Source organism: Myxocyprinus asiaticus, chromosome 16, assembly GCF_019703515.2.
Source record: "Myxocyprinus asiaticus isolate MX2 ecotype Aquarium Trade chromosome 16, UBuf_Myxa_2, whole genome shotgun sequence".
NCBI lineage: Eukaryota > Metazoa > Chordata > Actinopteri > Cypriniformes > Catostomidae > Myxocyprinus > Myxocyprinus asiaticus.
In genome coordinates, this window is record NC_059359.1 from 18,784,761 (window position 1) to 18,807,561 (window position 22,801).

General features: G+C 39.0%; 1 protein-coding gene across 5 annotated transcripts in view; it reads left to right on the top strand.

Annotated features, from left to right (window-relative positions):
- Window positions 1-22,801, top strand: part of LOC127453922 (tyrosine-protein phosphatase non-receptor type 6-like) — a 46,517-nt gene continuing 23,716 nt past the window's right edge. For 2 of the 5 annotated variants that reach the window (XR_007899474.1, XM_051720704.1), the window contains exons 1-4: window positions 401-539; window positions 832-860; window positions 1,843-1,965; window positions 7,113-7,307. Coding sequence is in view for 4 of the 5 variants with exons in the window: in XM_051720704.1 (XP_051576664.1) it covers window positions 853-860; window positions 1,843-1,965; window positions 7,113-7,307 (326 nt within the window). In the remaining variant the exon portion in view is untranslated. Of the gene's footprint in view, window positions 86-400; window positions 544-831; window positions 861-1,831; window positions 1,966-7,112; window positions 7,308-22,801 lie in introns of those variants that run through there. The other 3 variants (XM_051720706.1, XM_051720705.1, XM_051720703.1) reach the window with 3 other exon arrangements.

A 22,801-nucleotide genomic window follows, 5' to 3' on the forward strand; every position in this document is an offset into this window, starting at 1 on the left:
AATCAGCTGGCGAGGAAGAGAGATATTAGTAAAGATTAAAAAAAGATACCGTATTAGTAAAAGTTGATCAAGGAAGCAGATGGTGGTAAGGGCAGAAGCAGGAGGCTGTGAGAGGGATATTCATTTTCCATTGTTGTCATTATTATTATGTAAAGCCTGCAGTTCCTCTATTAGTGTTTGGTGTGCCACTGTCTGAGTTTATAAGGCACTATGATGGTAAGCTGGTTGTTTACCTGATGATGTTAACAGGTACTTCAGTATATGTAGTGGAACACACATGCTAGATGAGTGCTTGTATCTGAATTATCTGTATCTTTTTTTCTACCTCTCTTACTGTGTTGCTTTCACTCTTTTATGAAAAAGCCACAAAAAGGAAGGAAGGAGTGTGACAGCGCTTGAGAGAGTGAGAGAGACTGAGTGAGAAAGGGAGGGACATCGCAGGGGTAAAGGCTTATATATACTGACAGGAGAACCTGCTCTTCAAAGCGCCGCAAAGACTGTTTATGTTTCGAGAGAGAAAGAGAAGAACAGAGGGCAGGGTAGGTATGAAGCTGGGAAGAGGGTAAATGATTATGGTTCGAGGTTGGTTCTTTCGAGGCATGTTACTGCACAGGTTTTAGAAGAAGAGAGAGAGAGAAAGGCAAATGAGGGGAGGGGTGTAAAAGCGTTGAGGATGAGAACAGACGTATGACAGTGACAGTATACAAAGAGACAGACTAAGGGGTGGATACTGCACATTACAGTTCTGGATTAATGTTTCTGCCTGTTTCATATCTATTAAAAAATTAATTTCACTACATTCTTTTTTTCTTTTTTTTCTTTGACTGGAAGAGGAACATTTGAAAAAGGAAGATGGTTCGGTAAGTTGAGACAGGCTGCTGTGAACTTCACGCACTTATTCCTCATCTTCCCCTTTTTAGTTTTGCTTTTCCTATGTTGTCTACTGCAAACTGTCATCTGTGTGTTTTGCAATAGGCCTGTGTGTGTTTTTAAGAGGATTTTTATTTAATTTAAGTTTCACTTGTTTTACTGTTATTCTTATGTGCCACTGCAAATGTGCAAGGTGTATGTTGCCTGGCTGCACTTGTGTGTGTGCATTTCTGCAAATACACATGGTGGTTAAGCGCGAACTAGGCCTTTACTGCAAAGCGTAAAGAGCAATTGTTTATAGAGTGTGTGCTTGTTTTTGCATGTGCTTATGAAAGTACAGCTACAGTACATGATCCCAGACATGACAACATTAAAGAATTAATTTGCACAAGTGCCCATTTGCTTTAAATAAGTGCTGAATAGCACTGTAGATTTTGCCAGTAGGTAGGTATTTGGATATGTTTTTAAATGTACAATGACCAATTAAAAAGTTAACTGGACACTTAAGCCACTTCTAAAAATGTTAGAATTTCATTGCATTTTTTAAAAAAAAGTCATTTTTAATTTATCCTCACACAGGTGTCCTAGAGTAACCAGTGGTGTAGTTCATCACATTAACTACTGTATGGACATGTCCCACTAAGTTTGAAAACCAGAAAGTGTCCAAATTTCTTTTGTCTTAATTGTAAACAGTATGTCTATTGTTTTATCATTAAACATAACCATTTATATTCTAAAACCTATTTCTTTTTGTGAGTAAACTTTGCTTTAAAATCTATCAATGGTTAAAATAAACACCACTTGGTTTGACATTTTGTTATTCACTACAACGTGAATTTAGTTGATAGTTCTTTTCTATCTTCCAGTGTGTTATACCACACGTGTGTATGTGGAACCATTTTGTAAGGGTCTATTTTATTTCCACCTCTAGTGTGTCTGACACTAATATACATATGTTTGTATGTTGTACAGGTGGTTCCACAGAGATCTGTCTGGTATAGAAGCAGAGACCGTTTTGAAGACACGAGGTGTCCATGGCAGCTTTTTGGCCCGACCCAGCAAGAAGAATGTGGGCGATTTCTCCCTCTCTGTTAGGTACAGCACTATTGGTGTGATCAAATTATATGAGACCATCATTATATTGGAAAATGCTGCTGAACTGACTAATTTTCTTCCTTAGCCATGCTGTAGGCCTATGTCGTTTATAGGTAGAATATTGATTGTGAAAAAGATTGTGTCTGCTGACGGAAGAGCTCTGATTGGGTGATACAGAGATGTCCTTCATAACTACGGCTTAGATAAAGACTTACAGTATTTACTTTCTAAGATTATTTTCCATTTCTACCTGCACCAATTATCAAAGACAATGAAAAAAAAAAGAAGTTTAGATTTAGCTGTATTTGTCTGGTATGAAACTGTACTTTGTTTCTCTGATTTGTCTGACTGCGTTTAGTTCTACAATTCGTTGGAAAACATCTATAATAGGGTTCAAAAGCCTGCCTTCTATTGTGCATTTTTCTTATGTAACACAGTTTGTTTTCATTACACATTATGTTACCAACATAACAATTGGAGGGAAAAGTTGAATTGAAAAAGTAACATGAATTTCAGATTTTTTTTAGTACTTGGCATGTCCCTTTATGCTTTAATGACAGCATGCACTCGAGCTGGCATGGACTCCACAAGTTTGTGCAAAACCTGATGATCCATGTTATCCCAGTATGTTTTGAAAATGTTCCAGAGCATCTTGTGTGTTTCAATGGAAATCCCACTACACATGCTACTCTCCATCAAACCGATTAATAGATTTTTTTTTTTTTTTTGCAATAGGGCAAAGATAAAGGTTATGAATTGAAAAGTGGCACATTAAGTGCTATAAGCAAACGTTTCTGACAGTTGTATCATATCGACATTTTTAATTATTCTATTCTATTTTGTTAAGTATGCTCCTATTATGCTCCTATTAAGTCAATGGCAGGATAAACATGTGTAGAGTATTTTCAAGCATTTTGCTTAAAATCAGAAATTTCTTGTCTCAACTTGCAGAATTGCTGTTCAGTTTATTCATAATTGTGGTTATACAAATAGAAATGACTGTACCTCTTTGGTTATTTTTGATATCTGCAAATAATTTGCTTTTGTATTGTCCTATGTCCCCCTTTTTATTTGTTGCCTCATTTGCAGTGTATTATACCCTTATTTTGAAAAAAATTACAACATTAACAACAATTATGACATAATTATAATGAATACAGACAGTCTAAGTATTCATGTATTAGTTTGTTAAAAGTCACAAGAATTAAACTGATGTGGGAGTCACATGACGCCATGCGATGAGTGGACGTGTGAACTCTGCGCACTTTGCTAGTTTTAATACTAAATGTCTTAAACCGGTAAGATTCGATACACCCTGTTCCATAACTGTTCTATGAAGACAATATGTCAAAGAATTCAAAATCCTCGGGCTCTGGAGACATTAAAAGACACTTACATGCTCAAGCTGATTCCCCTCAGCGGCAGGCCGAAAGCCCTGGACTCAATTCGGACGGTGAACTGAAAGAAATCCGGCGTGAATTGATGAATGTGTCGGCAATGCTGACGAAGGTTGTTGCAGACTTGGAGGATCTTGCTGTAATACGTAGATTGATCACTTTCATGGAGAGGAAATTCTCTGAGTTGGTTACAGGAATGGGGGACGTCGAGAAACGGATCTATTATCTGGAGTCATCGGAGAGGGAATTAGCTGCTAATCCGCTAGCGACCAAGGTGGATTTGGAATGCGTTTGGGAAAAACTGGAGGATTTGAAGAACCGGAATAGAAGAAACAATGTCAGAATTGTTGGAATTCCTAAGCATAAGGAAGGCCGAGATGTGGTAAAATATCTATACAGGCTCTTCCCGAGTCTGCTTGACATAACAGGCCATAAGCTGGAAATGGAGCGAGCTCACATGGTCCCGGCTCGGAGATCCATGGAGGGAGATCAATGCTGGCCAAATTTCTGAGATCATCCGATAAAGATCTTGTGTTACACGAGGCAAGGAGTAAAGGAAGTCTTTCTTGGAAGAACCACAACATTTTCTTGTTCTCAGACTTTGCGAATTCGACAAGAGTGAAACGTAATCGATTCAAGGAATGCAAGAATCTCTTACATCAACGGAAGGTCGCTTTTGCTCTGATGTTTCCGGCCAAACTGAGAATAGATACTAAGGATGGCCATAGAGAATTTACATGCCCACAGCAAGCATTATCCTACATAAAGACAATGGCGTGAGTAAGCCATTTGGTGATTTTCATGTTGCCGCCTAGTGGACCTGACTCACTGAACATTCTCTTGAATGTCCGAGGAAGCTGGGCATCTTTTTCATTTCTTTTTGTGCTGGTTACGCCTAGCGGCTGGAGTTTGTTTTGTGTAGTATCGTTTCTTCGGGACAGCTTGTGGATGAATCTGCTGGTTTTGGGTCCTTATGCCTCCTGTTGGCTGGAGTTGGTTTTGTGGAATATTTCTTGCAGGACATTGGAGTGAGTTTGACTGCCCGAAGAACTGAACGGCCCGTTTTTTTTAAATTTTTTTCATTTTTTTTTTTTTTTTTTTTGCTGGTTCTGCTAGCGGCTGGAGCTTGTTTTGTGGAGGTACACACCTTCGAGACATTTAAATGGATGAATCTACACCTTTTTTTTGTGTTTACACTTATTGGCTGGAGTTTGTTTTATAGATTATCTTCTGTTGTGTAATTCTGTTTTACAGATTTTTGTATAGAACCATTAGCAGCCGTGATAAGAAGGGAGGATTATTTTCCAGGGGTGATGGCGGGAGGTGTGGCGCATAAGCTTTTGCTTTACACAGATTATATTTTATTATTCGTCTCTGACCCCACTAGATCTATGCCTTGCCTCCATAGAATTATTAATTCCTTTTCTAAGTTCTCGTGATACAGAGTAAATTGGTCTAAATACGAAGCTTTGCCTCTGACAGCGTACTGCCCAGTAACTGCTTTTCAGCCGGGCGTCTTCCAGTGGCCCAAAGAGGGCATTAAGTATTTGGGCATTTTATTCCCAGCAAATTTGTCTGATTTAGTTAGAGTTAATTTTGACCCCTTAATAAAAAGGTTTTCGAGTGAAGTGGGCAGGTGGGCTTCATTACATGAATCTATGATTGGGAAGGTTAATGTTATTAAAATGAATTGTATTCCAAAATTCAACTACCTGCTACAATCTCTCCCTGTAGATGTCCCCTTCTCTTATTTTAAGCAATTTGATAGCATAGCAAAGTCCCTCATTTGGAATGGTAAGCGTCCTAGATTGCATTTTAATAAGTTACATAGGCTGATTGACAAAGGTGGGCTAGGCCTACCCAAGATTTTGTTTTATTATTATGCATTCGGTCTCAGACATTTGGCTCATTGGTCACTTCCACTTGAGAGAGCCCCTCCCTGGTTTTGTATTGAATAGGAAGTTCTTGCCCCTATTTTGCCATTGCAAAACCTTTCTATTAAACTAATCTGAGAAGTTAAGTTACACCCCGTTATCTTGCATTTGCACTTGGTATTGACAAAAGTGCCCAGAGTGTTTAATTCTGACATTTATTTAAATGTTGCCTCAAGCATATGGATGAACCCTAAATTATATATTAATAAGTCCCCTTTCTGCTGGACAGAGTGGATTGTGAGAGGGGTTACTACACTTGGTGACCTGTATGAGAGTGTAGTGTTGAGATCTTTTGAGAATTTGGTTCAGCATTTTGGGATTCCCAGATCTCAGTTTTATAGGTATTTACAGCTGCGCCACCTGCTCTTTATTGTTTTTGGGAGTAGCACACCCGCCCCCCCAAAGCGACAGATACTCTGGGAGAGGTGATTACTGCTTTTGGAAAAGGTCATGAGGCATCAGTGTATTACTCCCTGCTAATTAGATTTAAATTTGGTATTGGAGGAGGGGACTGTGTGCTAGGATCTAAAAAATTTCAAGTCTGCATCTAGAGATGCAAGGGTTTGCCTTATGCAATTCAAGATTTTACATAGATTCTATTGTACCCCCTCTAGATTGTATAGGCTTGGTCTTAAAGACACACCCACCTGCTGGCAATGCTAATCAGAAGTTGGAAACACAACCCATGTCTTTTGGGGGGGTGTTAAAATCCAATCATTTTGGTTGAAGTTTCAGAGTTGTTTGTGTGACGTTTTGGGCACTCGAATTTGACTTTGCCCCAGGCTTTGTATTTTGGGCGATGGGGCGGTCATAAATTTGGGGGAGAAACATATAAAAAATTGGGTTCTGACCAGTATCGTGATTGGCAGACATATTATTTTAAGGGGTTGGAAGTGATTTCCGGAGTGGTGTGCGGAGATGGGGAGGGAGGCAGCTTACGAGGAGGTGGCAAATAGAAGGCAGGGGTTTGGGGACGTGTTTGTCAGGAAATCGGGTAATTATTTAGTGTTTTTGGGGGACTCTCGGGGAGGGGGAGAGAGAATTCTAGTTTAATTATGTATGTTTATTATATATTTAAATTTTTTTGAGTGTGTGTATTATTATATGTGACCACAGAGGTGTTCACTGGGGGTTAGGGTGGGGTTGGTGATTAGGGAGGGATATTTGTGGGGGTTAAATGTTAAATGTTGATTTGTTGTGTATGTGTTGTGTTTTCTCTGTTGTGTATTTTTGAATCAATAAAACATTTTATTTACAAAAAAATAATTAAACTGATATTAGTAACATTCGAATTCAGAGTAAAATCACTTTTGATAAATTCAGTTTATGCATGATATTTCTTTGTTCCAAATCACACAGCTTGCTGGCATTCAAATTTTTAAGTTTTATGGAACAATTTAAATTAAAAATCTCATACTTCAAGCCCAAGGAAAACAGGATTGATCCAAATATTCATTATCTTGTATATTGTAATCTGTCCCTTCCGAATAAGAATTCAGATCCAGCAATTACTACACACATATTGTTTCTACACACTTCGTGAAGTTACTATGCCTCCATTTCCTTGACATTTAGTCTTGATGTCAATGCTTCAGTAGTTTTGGATTTTGCCTCTGAAAATCCTAATTCACTCTGATTGTTTATTTATAGGGTTCTGGATTAATTATTTTGAGTTGGCATGTTCAGTTCATCTCTTCCTTTTCATCTCTTGCACATGCAAAGAACAGTAACATCATTCAATAAATAGTAATAGTTTAATGCTACTTGGCATGATGCATCCTCAATCTCCCTTTCTCTCTCTTACTCTTTCTCTCAGAGTGGGGGATATGATCACACACATCAGGATTCAGAACACAGGAGATTATTATGACCTGTACGGTGGGGAAAAGTTTGCAACGTTGGCCGAGCTTGTGGAATACTACACTGCAGATCATGGAGTTCTACAGGATAAAGACGGGACCATTATTGAGCTCAAATACCCTTTAAACTGCTCGGACCCCACCACTGAGAGGTAAGACATCACGTTTGACCCCTAACCTGGAAATATTAGAGCGTATGTATATCATTTACTGAAGCAGATAGGAAATACAAGCTGTTGTATTAGATTGCGGGTGACTATGCACAATCATAAATTGTGTCACCAATATAGTATTGTCACTTACTATATAATTCCAGTGACTTTTGTGTTAAGAGTTTCTGTGACATCATTATCATTGCAGGTCTTTGAGATGAATTTCACCATATATATATATATATATATATATATATATATATATATATATATATATATATATATATATATATATATATATATACATATACATTTGCCATATAGGCTAACTGCTTTATATGGGACAATAAAAAACTTTGCTATTGGACTCATTGATATGCCACCGCTATATCTCTGTTTTCAGATGTCATATTGGGTGGCATTGTAAGGGGGATTCTTGTCCCTTTGACATCTATGAACATTTATCAGAAAACATATTGAAGCCCTGAAGCTTTCAAGGTTGTATGAGTGTGGTGAAAGCAGGCCTGCCAAGCTCTTTTTGAGGCATGGGAACACTTGAGCAAATTCACAAAACAGTTTTGTGGGTTCTCGGTGATGCCATGAGAGGAGCATATGTGTGAACAGCGAGCTCTGCGCACTTTGCTAGTGTTTTAATTATTTTCATGTTATAATCCGGTGAGATTCGATACACCCAGTTACATATTTGCTCTTTGAGGTAAATGTGGGAAAGACGTCAAAATCCTCAGATTCTGGAGGCATTAAAAGACACTTACTTGCTCAAGCTGAAACCTCTGACGGCCCTGCAAGCCAGGGACTCGAGTTGGAATGCGCGTCGGGAGAAGAAATCCAGCGTCAACTGTCCAACATCTTGGTGATGCTGACGAAGGTTGTTGCTGACTTGGAGGATCTCGCTGTAATACGTCGATCGATTATGGCGATGGAAACAAAATTCTCTGAATTGGTCACAAGAGTGGCAGATGTTGAGAAACGGATCGATTATATGGAGTCATCGGAAAGGGAATTATCCGCTAATCCGCCCACATCCAAAACAGACTTGGAACACATATTGGAAAAATTGGAAGATCTCGAAAATAGGAATCGAAGGAACAATATTCGGATTGTTGGAATTCCTGAGCATGCAGTGGACAGAGATATGGTGAAATTCCTGGACGAGCTCTTCCCGAGTCTGCTCGATATAACAGGCCATAAGCTGGAAATCGAGCGAGCTCACAGAGTCCCTGCTCACAGATCTGCTGAGGGAGAGAGGCCCCGATCAATTCTGGCCAGATTTCGGAGATCATCCGATAAAGATCTTGTGTTGTGCCAGGTGAGGAGCAAAGGAAAACTTTCTCGGAAGAATCGCAACATTTTCTTGTTCCCGGACTTTGCGAATTCGACAAGAGAGAAACGTGATTGGTTCAAGGAATGTAAGAAACTCTTACATCAATGGAAGATCGCTTTTGCATTGATGTTTCCGGCCAAACTGAGAATTTTTATGCCCCAAGCAGGCACTGGCTTTTATAGAATCTATGGGTGAGTAAATTATTGCGTGTTTCTCTTATAAGTGGACTGACTCGATGTTCAGTGACTCGACTGTCTAAGGAAGATGGGTGCCATTTTTGTTTCTTTTTGTGTTGGCTCTGCCTAGTGGCTGGAGTTTGTTTTGTGGCATGACACTTCTCCTTCAGGAAACTTTTGCATTGACGGAAGATCGCTTTTACACTGAAGTTCCCGGCCATATTGAGAATGGACACTATGGATAACTGCAATATATCTACATGCTCACAAAGATGATGTCTTTTATAGAGTTGATGGACTGAGTAAGTCATGGTGTATTTATCTATTTTTTTTATGTGGCCTTCGAATGAATTTGACTCACTCAATACACACTTGATCAACCGAGGAACCGGGATGCCTGTATTGTTTCTTTTTGTGCTGGTTCCACCTAGCGGCTGGAGCTTGTTTTGTGGAATAACACTGCTTCGGGACAGTTGTGGAAGAATCTGTTCGTTCTTTTAGGCACTTAAAGTGGTTCTTAGGGGTCGGATCATACAGTATGCCTCATTCACCAAAACATCCAAAGCACGTGAACTCGTGGAGTTGGATGGGAATATTAAAAGTGCCGAGGCAGAGCTGAAGCGCCGAATGTTGTCTGATGGCCTCAGAGAATTGACCCGATTGATACTATTTTATCGCAGAAAGTGGAGTTTTGGCTATTCAGGGCAAGACAGTCATACTTTGAGTCGGGTGACAAAGCAGGGAAGCTTCTGGCAAGATATATAAAACAGAGAAAGTCTTTTTCTACCATTCCCTCAGTGAAATCTGCTGGTGGTGAAATATTTACCTCAGCCATTGATATTAATAATGCTTTTAAAGAATTATATCTCTATAGTTCCATGTCTTCATCTACTGATGAAGATATTAGAAAATTTGTGGAACCATTAGAACTCCCTAAACTGACGACTGAGCAAAAAAATTCTCTTGATTCTGAAATAACCTTGGAGGAGCTTGACGAGGTAATTAAGGCCTTGCCTTCAAGCAAAGCTCCGGGGCCAAATGGTTTTGCCACTAAATTTTTTAGTTCTTATGCTACAGAATTGGCTCCACTTTTGTTAGAAGTTTATACGGAATCATTAAAGAATGGAAAGCTTCCGCCAACCATGACGCAAGCCCGGATCAGTCTGATTGGCGCATAAACTTTTGCTTTACGCAGATTATATTTTATTATTTGTCTCTGACCCTTCTAGATCTATGCCTTGCCTCCACAGAATTATTAATTCCTTTCTAAGTTTTCAGGATATAGAGTCAGTTGGTCTAAATCCGAAGCTTTGGCTCTGACAGCGTACTGCCCAGTAATGGCTTTCCAGCCAGGCGCTTTTCAGTGGCCCAAACAGGGCATTATGTATTTGGGCATTTTATTCCCAGCAAAATTGTGTGATTTAATTTTGACCCCTAAAAAAAACGGTTTTCGAACGATGTGGACAGGTGGGCTTCATTACATTTATCTATGATTGGGAAAGTTTATGTTATTAAAATGAATTGTATTCCAAAATTCAATTACTTGCTGCAGTCTCTCCCTGTAGATGTCCCCCTCTCTTATTTCAAGCAATTTTATAGCATAGCGAAGTCCTTCATTTGGAATGATAAGCATCCCAAATTACATTTCAATAAGTTACATAGGCCGATTGACAAAGGTGTGCTAGGCCTACCCAAGATTTTATTTTATTATTATGCATTCAGTCTTAGACATTTGACTCATTGGTCGCTTCCACCTGAGAGAGCCCCTCCCTGGTTCTGTATAGAACAGGAAGTTCTTGCCCCTATTTCACAATTGCAGAGCCTTTCAATCAAATTAATCGGAGAGGTTAAGTTACATCTCATTATCCCGCATTTGCACTCGGTATGGACAAAAGTGTCCAGACTGTTTAATTCTGACATTTTTTTAAATGTTGCCTCGAGCATATGGCTGAACCCTAAATTATGCATCAACAAGTCCCCTTTTTACTGGTTAGAGTGGAATGGGAGGGGGGTTGCTACATTCGGTGACCTAAATGAGAATGGAGTGTGGAGATCCTTTCAAAATTTGGTTCAACTTTTTGGGATTTCTAGATCTCAGTTCTATAAGTATTTACAGCTGCGCCACCTGCTCTGTACTGTTTTGGGAGTGATTTACACCCCCCTAAAGCGGCAGACACTCTGGGAGTGGTGATTACTGCTTTTGGAAAAGGTCATGAGGCATCGGTGTATTACTCCCTGCTAATTTAGAGTCTGGGGGATGGAACTTCAACTTCTCTGAAGAGATTATGGGAGAAAGATCTAAACTTGGTATTGGAGGAGAGAGTGTGGGTTAGGATTCTAAAAAAATGTCAAATCTGCATCTAGAGATGCAAGGGTTCGCCTTATGCAATTTAAGATTTTACATAGAGTCTATTGGACCCCCTCTAGATTGCATAGGGTTGGTCTTAAAGACACACCCACCTGCTGGCGATGTCAATCAGAAGATAGAGATGTAGGGCTTTACTGGTTGTTTAGATCAGTGTTACTATCAGAAATAATTAATAATTATAATAATTCTTTAGTTATTAATTAATATTTAAATTAATTAATTGAATCTAACTCATTAAAACCTCATATGGGGCTCCAGTAAATGTAGTGCGCTATGTTTAGGAGCGGGTTTGGTTGTTAGCAATAATTAATAATCATCAAAGATAATTATTAATTATTAAAATCAATAGAACATTGATGAGAATCAATGTTAGCTTTTTCTAATCCTTTAAATCAACAATTATCAAAGATAATCGTTAATTGTTAACATCGATGAAACATTAATTAAAATTAACACTAGCTTATTGATCATTCAGATTCAACAATCATCAAAGATAATTATCAATTGTCAAAAATCAATAGAATATTAACAAGGATCAATATTGACGGGGCACCACCCTGGAATCAGGGACTAATAACCAGATAGTATAAAATATAGTCTCATTATTAGATTGTTTTCTTAGGAAAATCGACATCCGAAGAATATCGATTTTCGGAAAAAAAACAATGAATGAAGGCTTGAATCCGAGCATTGACATCCCGTCAGCATGACACGGGTGTATGCAAAACAAACCAAAACACTTCTCTTTGTAATATAACAAAGTTTATTTATGCAGTAATATCAATTAATAATTAATACAATGCAGTCAATAAACTTCCGACATACAACTACAAACTAAACAGTGATATGATTAGATATGGAAACCAAAATAATCCTATAACACATGAGGGTGTGTGTGTGTGTGAGAGAGTGTGTGTGTGTGTTTGTGTGTGTGTAAGGAGGGACGTGCACAAAATGTCGACTCTCGTGGACAATATGTCACGCGAGACTTCCAGCCAGAGAATATGGCCGCGAATGTGGGCGGAAGGAAACCAGTCAATGGTAGCTTAGGGACAAAGCTGAGCTTTATCACGAAGCTATCTACTAGCCAAAAATGTGTGCAAGAATGTTTGTGAGGGGTCGCACGCTTGTGGTTAGTACGAGAGAGAGAGAAGTGATGGCCCCAAAGCCCCAAAGTTTTGCGATCATGGGAGAGAAAGCAGCTGTTAGTTTATCACTCAGAGACGCGATGGACGGCTCGTAAACCGTCCAGCGGTCTTTGATTCTTTAATGGATAAACTCAGTTTGCCTGTCTCACCCACGATGGCGGAAATGCACAACAGTCCAATGTGGTTGGACTACAATACAGCAAATCAAATTCGTGATAATTAATACCCTGAGTATTAATCGCAATGATCCGTAAACTGTACAAGCAATAACCTTGATACACAAGAATAACACACTATAATATTCTATCTCTGCCCAGACGTAAACCTCTTACATGAATCGTATGAGGATGCAGAATGTGTGTTCATCCGTCCTTTAACTCAGACTCGGTTCCTCGAGGCTCGGGTGATGACGGGAGGCCATTTCCTCGCTCTGTCGGCGGGCGGTATGGCTGCTGATTCTCGGCAGGTTGGTGGAGAAATCAGCGACGTCAACTTGACTGAAGATGGAAGACAAATCTTTTATCTCTTCACTTCTGCAGGCAAACGGATGAAGATGTGGATTGCTCGGTGGTCTCCTTCGGATCCGTTAGAGTGTTCGGTGGAACACAGAGTAATCTCAACTCGTCCAGCGAGACGGAGATTGTATGGCCACAGTTTCAAGTCGGCCGTTACTTCCTTGTGCCACGAGGCTACACCTGAGAGCAGCGATGAGCTGCGTCTACACACGGCGAGCAAAGTTGCTGGAAGCAAATCCCGGAAGCATTTCAGAGGTATTTCTACTCCTGATAATGTCATGGTTGAGGTGCGTTCTGTCGTGTGCCTCATCCAATAGGAGTTGAGAGTTCGATCCTTTAGTGAGCAAGGCTTCATGGGATTTGTAGTCTGTTTTGGACTCCCTTTGTTTGATTTTGGCGTGATTTTTATCAGTAAAATTTATGACTTGGTATGTGGGCCTGAGTTAGGTTTTACGAGTTTAGGTTTTGTGTTAGGCCTGCCTTTGTCTTCTATCTGAATACATGAGGCCCAACAGAGACATAACCCATGTCTTTTGGGGATGTGTTAAGATTCAAGAGTTTTGGTTGAGGATTCAGAATTATATGTGCGAGGTTTTGGCCTCTCAAATTTGATTTTGCCCCAGACTCTGTATCTTAGGAGATGGGGCAGTCATTAATTTGGAGAATAAGCATGTGAAAAACTGGGTCCTAACTAGTATTATGATTGCCAGACAGATCATTTTAAGGAGTTGGAAGTCGGCTGGAGTGCCCCCATTTCAGGAGTGGTGTTCAGAGATGGCCAGAGTGGCAGCTCTTGAGGAGGGGCTATCCAGAAGACTGGGGAGGCTAGACCTGTTTGTGAAGAAGTGGGGCAGATATCTGTGTTTTTTGGAGGGCTCTTGGGGAGGGACAGTGGAGAGAGAGGTGTAAGGGATGTGTGTGATTAGTTTATTTCTTTATTTCTTTTTTAAAATTGTATTTATTTTATTTTTTTGTTGTGTGTCTATAATTATGTGACCACTGGGGTGTTGTTGTGGGTCGGTTGGGGGATTGGGGGGGGGGATAGTGAGGGTTAAATATTGATTCTGTATATATATGTTCTGCTGTTCATATTTAATAGATGAATCAATAAAAACGTTAATCACAAAACAGTTTTGTGCACAATGTGTCAGTGCTAAAACCTGCATCTTATTCAGTAACCACTTGCTATCCAGTTCAACCAAGCTATATGTGTTAAAATAGCACTGTGCTGTATTTAAATTAAGCACATGTCATTCTTTTCATTGCAAAACTGGCTCCTTTCTATGCAAATTAGGCTTTTTATATATTGCGACTTATTCACAAAACTCAGCGCTATTTGCCTGCTGCAACTAACCCCATGCTACGGGAAAGCAGGTGGTACTGTAAATGGAATTTCATTTTAAAGAGATGTTTGTGTAAATTTTTTTGTTATCATGGAAGCAGTAGTTCATCAAATGATGATCAAATTATGGAGAAGAGTGTTGTAACCGAGCATATATCCAGATGCGCAGTTTAGAGGATTGACCTTTCCGTATTTTAAAGAGCTGATTCAGATGCCTGGATCACAATGGTGGAGCAAAGCTGTAAAGTCCCAGCAAGTATGCCAGATTGAGGTAGCCTGCTGCAAAACCGATCTGCAATTTTGTGAATTGCGTCATGCAAATTGCATTCAAAACAGAATTTGTGGGAAGCTTAGCGAGTACTGCTGCTGACTACCACCCCTGGAGTCGCGAGTTCAAATTCAGGGTGTGCTGAGTGACTCCAGCCAGGTCTCCTAAGCAACCAAATTGGCCCGGTTGCTAGGGAGGGTAGAGTCACATGGGGTAACCTCCTCATGGTTGCGATTAAGTGGTTCTCGATCTCAATGTGGCGCGTGGTAAGTTGTGTGTGGATCGCGAGAGTAGCATGAGCCTCCACATGCTGTGAGTCTCCACGGTGTCATGCACAGCAAGCCACGTGATAAAATGCGCAGATTGGCTGTCTCAGAAGCAGAGGCAACTGAGACTTGTCCTCTGCCACCCAGATTGAGGTGAGTAACTGCGCCACCACGAGGACCAAGTAAGTTGTGGGAGTTGGGCATTCCAAAAATTGGGGAGAAAAGGGGATAAAAAATAAATAAAAAAAATTTGTGGGGCATTTGCGCCTTTAACAATCCTTGGTAGATTACTTCTGAACTGTAATCTGGTACTGATAAGTGACATGACTCAAATTTTAGTCAGTAACCTAATCTTTTCAAATACATTTTAAAGTAATCTAATCTAATTGCTTTTGGATTACTTTAGACATAATTCTTGTTTATTTGATGTCACATGCATTTGAGTAGGATAAGCTTGTACCATTTTGACATGATGTTGTTTAAATGCATAAAAGAAAACTTACTTAAAATATAAAAATAAGAGAACTTCTATGATTTTTTTGTGTGTTTTACTCACTATACAGTGCATCCAGAAAGTACTCACAGCGCTTCACTTTTTCCACATTTTGTTATGTTACAGCCTTATTCCAAAATGGATTAAATTCATTATTTTCCTCAAAATTCTACAAACAATACCCCATAATGACAACGTGAAAGAAGTTTGTTTGAAATCTTTGCAAATTTATGTACATAAGTATTCACAGCCTTTGCCATGACACTCAGAACTCAGGTGCATCCTGTTTCCACTGATCATCCTTGAGATGTTTCTACAACTTGATTGGAGTCCACCTGTGGTAAATTCAGTTGATTGGACATGATTTGGAAAGGCACACACCTGTCTATATAAGGTCCCACAGGTAACAGTGCATGTCAGAGAACAAACCAAGCCATAAAGTCCAAGGAATTGTCTGTAGACCTCCGAGACACAGATCTGGGGAAGGGTACAGAAAAATTTCTGCAGCATTGAAGGTCCCAATGAGCACAGTGGCCTCCATCATCCGTAAATGGAAGAAGTTTGGAACCACCAGGACTCTGGCCAAAGTGAGCAATCAGGGGAGAAGGACCTTAGTCAGGGAGGTGACCAAGAACCCGATGGTCACTCTGACAGAGCTCCAGCATTTCTCTGTGGTGAGAGGAGAACCTTCCAGAAGAACAACCATCTCTGCAGCACTCCACCAATCAGGCCTGTATGGTAGAGTGGCCAGACGGAAGCCACTCCTCAGTAAAAGGCACATGACAGCCCGCCTGGAGTTTTCCAAAAGGCACCTGAAGGACTCTCAGACCATGAGAAACAAAGATTGAACTCTTTGGCCTGAATGGCAAGCGTCATGTCTGGAGGAAACCAGGCACCACTCATCACCTGGCCAATACCATCCCTACAGTGAAGCGTGGTGGTGACAGCATCATGCTGTGGGGATGTTTTTCAGCAGCAGGAACTGGGGGATTAGTCAGGATCAAGGGAAAGATGAATGCAGCAATGTACACAGACATCCTTGATGAAAACCTGCTCCAGAGCACTCTGGACCTCAGACTGGGGCGAAGGTTCATCTTCCAACAGGACAACGATCCTAAGCACACAGCCAAGATAACAAAGGAGTGGCTCCGGGACAACTCTGTGAATGTCCTTTAGTGGTCCAGCCAGAGCCCAGACTTGAACCCGATTGAACATCTCTGGAGAGATCTGAAAATGGCTGTGCACTGACGCTCCCCATCCAACCTGATGGAGCTTGAGAGGTCCTGCAAAGAAGAATGGGAGAAACTGCCCAAAAATAGGTGTGCCAAGCTTGTAGCATCATACTCAAAAAGACTTGAGGCTGTAATTGGTGCCAAAGGTGCTTCAACAAAGTATTGAGCAAAGGCTGTGAATACTTATGTACATGTGATTTTTTTTTTTTTCAATAAATTTGCAAAGATTTCAAACAAACTTCTTTCACGTTGTCATTATGGGGTATTGTATGTAGAATTTTGAGGAAAATAATGAATTTAATCCATTTTGGAATAAGGCTGTAACATAACAAAATGTGGAAAAAGTGAAGCGCTGTGAATACTTTCCGGCTGCACTGTATGTTATTTCTCCAGCAATTTTGACATTACAAACGCCATCCATGTGTGTTAGCAGATCAGAACAGTTATATTTGTGAATCAACGTCGTCTCAAAAATTGTCTCAAAAGCAAAAGCGCAGAAGCCGAGTACAAAAATAATTTGCAAAACTAAAACTTACTTTACCACACTCATACAATCATTTTGGTATTTATGTGTGGATCTTCAGTGTAAATATGGCTGGTGGCTAGTATGACATAGTTGTGCAACCCCCCCACCCCCATTCTAAAACATTCGAAGACTTACCGAAGGTATATCAGTTGTAGGCTGATTTTGAATAAAGAATTAGTGGGATAAAAAAAACCAAAAAACTATTTAACAATGATCTGATTATGAGTATTTTAAAATTAAAATTTAATCTTTTTCTCCCAATCTGTCTCTCTCCTTTCTCTGTTAACTCTTTAACTGTCAAAGCACAAATCCTCTTTATGGTGCTAAAGTAGCACTTACTTAAATTCACTTTTTTACTCACTTACTAAAATAAATGTACTTAAAAATCAAAATCTTTTCCTCATTTACTTCACTTTTTTAAAACAAACTGTTTACATAAATTACACAGTATATATTCTGTTTAGGTAAGGCGAAAAACATGGGTGTGAAAGATTATTTTATTTTATTATTAAATTAAATATAATTTATTGTTATTTAATGAAATTATGATGCAGATAAACGACAAAAATTGCATATAGTAAAAATAAAGAGAAAATATTATATGATTATAGGTCATAGTAGGATACAATCCAGTCACAATAAATCTGCATTGGAGTGCAAGGCCTATCTAATGATAAAGGTAAGGTAATGGTTACACAGCATATGCTGATTGTCTAATTTAATTATTCACCTATTCTGTTAATGAATTAGCATACATCTTTGACTGTAACTCCTGGATATGGTGCATTTAAATGTCTTATTTTAGGACATATTAGTACCAAACATATGTAAGTAAAAGCATGCAAACATATTAACCACAGATAAGCTTGGACATTCATTTTTATCTTTTACTGCTCATCATTTCATTTTAAACCACCTTGAATCACAAACAAACTCTACCCCTCCCTATGCCATGTGTCTGACTTCCTTTTCTGTTATGCGGTTGGAAACTTTAGATTTGACACATTTGCAAACAGTGACCAGACCCATTTAGGCCTTCCTTCATCTCTCCTCCTCTTTCTCTATCTGTCCTCCACCCTTCTGTCTATCTCTTTCTGGTTTTTGGTCCTACTCATGATGAGCTTTTTGATGGGTGCTCTTTTTTTAATGGACAGAAAATACAAACTTTCTACTCCTGACTGTCTGTCAGGTCACAGCCAAGCCCAGTGTGACACTTTTCTACATCAATAAAAGTCTGCTTATATATGTTTGTCAGATTGACTGTGTGAGATTAAATGCCATACCTGATTATAGAAACATTTTGCAGTGCGCTCTGCACCCAAAGGCACTGAAAATGTGTAGTTCTTATGTTGTTACTATGTTTGCCATTTGTGAACTTCTCCAAAGGTCTTTTCTTCTTCGTCATGTTATAAACTTTCAGTACAGAGAACGACACTTCTGGCATTCTCACTTTACAATAAGGTTGTATATGTTAACATTATTTAGTGCATTAAATATCATAATTAACACTGAACAATTATTTAGTCAACATGATCACAGATTAATAAATCTTGGTATAAAATTATAAATATACTATTATTTATTGTTCATGTTAGTTCATATGCATTAACAAATGATAACATACAACTTTTAATGTTAAAAATGTATGAGTATATGTAGAAATAGTCACCAAAAATGAAGGTCAACCAAGATTGATCATTGCTGTAAAAGTATTGTTTAGAGTTAGTTTATGTTAACTCATATGTCTGCAACCTTACTGTGAAGTGTTACCGAGACATTAAAGAGCAAGAAATAATTTATCTCACACAAAACATAAAAAATTGCATATATGATGTTAAAGCTGTTGCCAGTGATTTCATGCATGTTTAAAATGACTTCATTTTAACAACAATGTTTCTTTGTTAGTATGAGAATATTTCTAATTTCATGTCATTTATAAATCTTGATGAATTTGAGCTTACAGTTTTAAAACGTTTTCACACTTCATTGCCTCTAATCGGCTGATCTTTAGCAGATTGAATTGTAATGGAAAAAATGCTTTTTCTTTCCATAAAACGAGAGATAAGACAGTCAAGTTTATTAACAGTAATGGACCATAAATTAACAACTTTGAGACACTGGTCTTGGTTTTTGACTGAATAGAGCAGAATTTGAAATGATGTTAAAACATAATTGTCTTACAAACGTTAGTAGTACACGCTCACCAGAGATGCAGAATACATACACACAGCACATAAAATACAAATGACACTGTTTTACATTTTTTTTATGAGTTTGTGGTCTTTGTATGCTTAAAGGGATGGTTCACTCAAAAATGAAAATTCTGTCTTCATTTACTCACCCTCATGCCATCCCAGATACAATTTATATAAGTGAATGGTGGCCAGAACTTTGAAGGTGCAAAAAGCATATAAAGGCAGCATAAAAATAATCTGTCTTCAGTAGTTATATCCATATCTTCAGAAGCCATATGACAGGTGTGTATGAAAAAGATAAATATTTAAGTCATTTTTTACTATAAATTCTGCTCCCTGCCAGTAGGAGGCGATATGCATGAAGAATGTGAATCATCAAAAAAAATAAAAATAAAATAAAAAAAAAAGAAGTGGAAGTGAAAGTGAAAGTGGAGATTTATAGTAAAAAAGAACTTAAATATTGATCTGTTTCTCACCCACACATATCATATCGCTTTTGAAGACATGGATTTAACAACTAGAGTTGTATGGATTACTTTTATGCTGCTTTTATCTGCTTTTTGGACCTTTACATTTTTGGCCACCATTCACTTGCTTTGTATGGACCTACAGACCTTCGCTTGTGCTCTGCATAAGAAAGAAAGTCATACACATCTGGGATGGTATGAGGGTGAGAAAACGATGAGAGAATTTTCATTTTTGTGTGAACTATCCCTAGTTACTTATGGAGAACATGCTTATGTTGTAATGCCAAGTTTGAAGAGAATTTGCAATGACACATACACCGTAGTCATTTGTACAATATATACATTTGGCATGCACACAAAATAATATTAAACACACAATCAGATCATTGATATGCACAGATATAACATTGCTAAACAGCCTAATTCAAACTCAAAAGAAGCCTGATTGCATGAAACAGTGGCTTAATCACAAGACAGGTGTCCAGTCACCTCTTATAACCATTCATTGTAATCCTGCATGCTGCTATGCTCTAGTGATTCTAACTGTCATAATGTCTAATAAGATATTTATGACAGCTCTATAACAAGGTTATTACCACTCAGTCTCAGCAGATCATTTTAGCCTGGGGCAATGAACTTCAGAATCAGCATTCATAAAATGTAGCTGGCTAAAGTTTGCACTATTATTTTACCATTTGCTTATATTTATTTCCTTAGTATTCAAATTGAGTTTTATCATACATTTTATTTTATTTTAGAATATAACTATACTTGAATTACTCTTTTATCGCTTAGTTTAATATTCAGGAGTTTAATAAATATTATATTGTATTATTCAACAGTGACAACAATTAATTAGCTGTTGTTGTCAAAGAGCAATCATGAAAGAACTCTCAGAAGGGTGATTTAGCAAGCTTTTTTTTCTCAAGAAAAGAGAGAAGGAAGGACAAGCTAAAAATACACCATAGGCTCGAGTCAAGAAATCTTGTCATCAGAAAATTTTCCGACCACAGTACAGGAAGCTGAAATTGAGAAATTGAGATCTAAACCTAATTGTTAGCTCACATTTTAGCATGTCTGTGCTGGAAGACCATCATACTTTTGAATCATGATCCCGAAATACAATGTTATTAAATTCAAAAATCTGTGCACTGCAGATATAGATAGGTTTTTTGTATTTATGTGTATTGAGTGCATGGCTGCTGTGGTTTGTGGTGCATCTGAATTTGGATCTAAGGGTTTTTATTTTAAAGCAGTACCATCCTCTAAATACCCTAGCTTGGGCTGTGTGCGTCAGAGGCTTCAGTTTCTTCAGATTTCATTCAAATTTGTAATAATTAATGAATAAATGAATTAATGAGCTTTATGAATGAGCTTTATTGCCTAGTGTGCTTACACATACAAGGAATTTGTCTTGGTGACAGAAGCTTCCAGTGCACAAACAATACAACAAGACTGAGATAATAAAAAAAAATATATAAAAGAAATAAAGAGCGAATAGAAAAAATAAGTGTATATATATAGAAATATACAATAAGACAAAAAATATATATACGTATGCACAAATGCAAATACAAATCTGTTATATACAGATGCAAGGGAATGTATGGCAGAAAAGGTAGGATATGTTGGATAAATATAAATAGACTAAGCTGTGTATTGCACATAATTATTGCTCAATGGGGCAGTTTTAACTGTTCATGAGGTGGATGGCCTGAGGGTTAAAACTGTTCCTGTGCCTGACAGTCCTGGAACTCAGTGCTCTGTAGTGCCAGCCAGAAGGCAACAGTTCAAAAAGGTAGTGGGCTGGTTGAGTGGGGTCCAGAGTGATTTTTCCAGCCCTTTTCCTCACTCTGGAAGTGTATTGTTCTTGAAGGGAGGGCAGGGGGCAACCAATAATCCGCTAAGCAGTCCGAACTGTCCTTTGTAGTCTTCTGATATTCGATTTTGTAGCTGAACCAAACCAGACAGTTATTGAAGTGCAGAGGACAGACTCAATGACTGCTGAGTAGAACTGTATCAGCAGCGCCTGTGACAGGTTGAACTTCCTCAACTGGTAAAGGAAGTACAACCTCTGCTGGGTCTAGTGTCATCTGCAAACTTCAGGAGCTGTCATCTGCAAACTTCAGGAGCTTAACAGAGGTGTCATTGGTGTAGAGGGAGAAGAGTAGTGGGGAGAGCACACATCCCTGGGGGGCACCAGTGCTGATCGTACATGTGCTGGAAATTAATTCCCCCAGTCTCACTAACTGCTGCCTGTCATTCAGAAAGCTGGTGATCCATTGACAGATAGACATGGGAACAGAGAGTTGGTGTAATTTATTCTGGAGAATAGCAGGGATGATGGTGTTGAATGCTGAACTGAAGTCCACAAAAAGGATCCTTGCATATGTCCCTGGTCTGTCCAGATGTTGCAAGATATGATACAATCCCATGTTGACTGCATTATCCACAGACCTGTTTGCTCGATAAGCAAATTGAAGGGGATCTAGAAAGGGTCCAGAGATGTCCTTCAGATGGGCCAACACCAGTCTCTCAAATGACTTCATGACCACAGACTTCAGAGTGATGGGTCTGTAGTCATTAATTCCTGTGATTTTGGGTTTCTTTGGGACAGGAATGATAGTGTAGCGTTTGAAGCAGCAGGGAACTTCACATTGCTCCAGTGATCTGTTGAAGATCTGTGTGAAGATAGGGGCCAGCTGGTCAGCACAGGATTTTAGACAAGTGGGTGAAACACCGTCTGGGCCCTGTGCTTTCCTTGTCTTTTGTTTCCGGAAGACCCGGCACACCTCCTCTTCACAGATCTTAAGGGCAGATTGAGTAGCAGGAGGGGGAGGAGGGGGGTTGCAGGAGCGGGTGTGGGATGTGAGACTGGGCCTTTCAAATCAACAGTAAAACACATTAAAATCGTCAGCCAGATTTTGATTCCTACAGTGTTGGGTGTCTTGTAGTTAGTCATTTCTTTCAGGCCTCTTCACACTGATGCAGTGTCATTAGCTGAAAACGTGTTTTTCAGCTTATCAAAATAGCTTCTTTTAGCCACTCTGATTTCCTTAGTCAGTGTGTTCCTGGCCTGATTGTACAAGATTTTATCCCCACTTCTGTAAGCATCCTCTTTGGCCTGATGAAGCTGCCTGAGTTTTGCTGTAAACC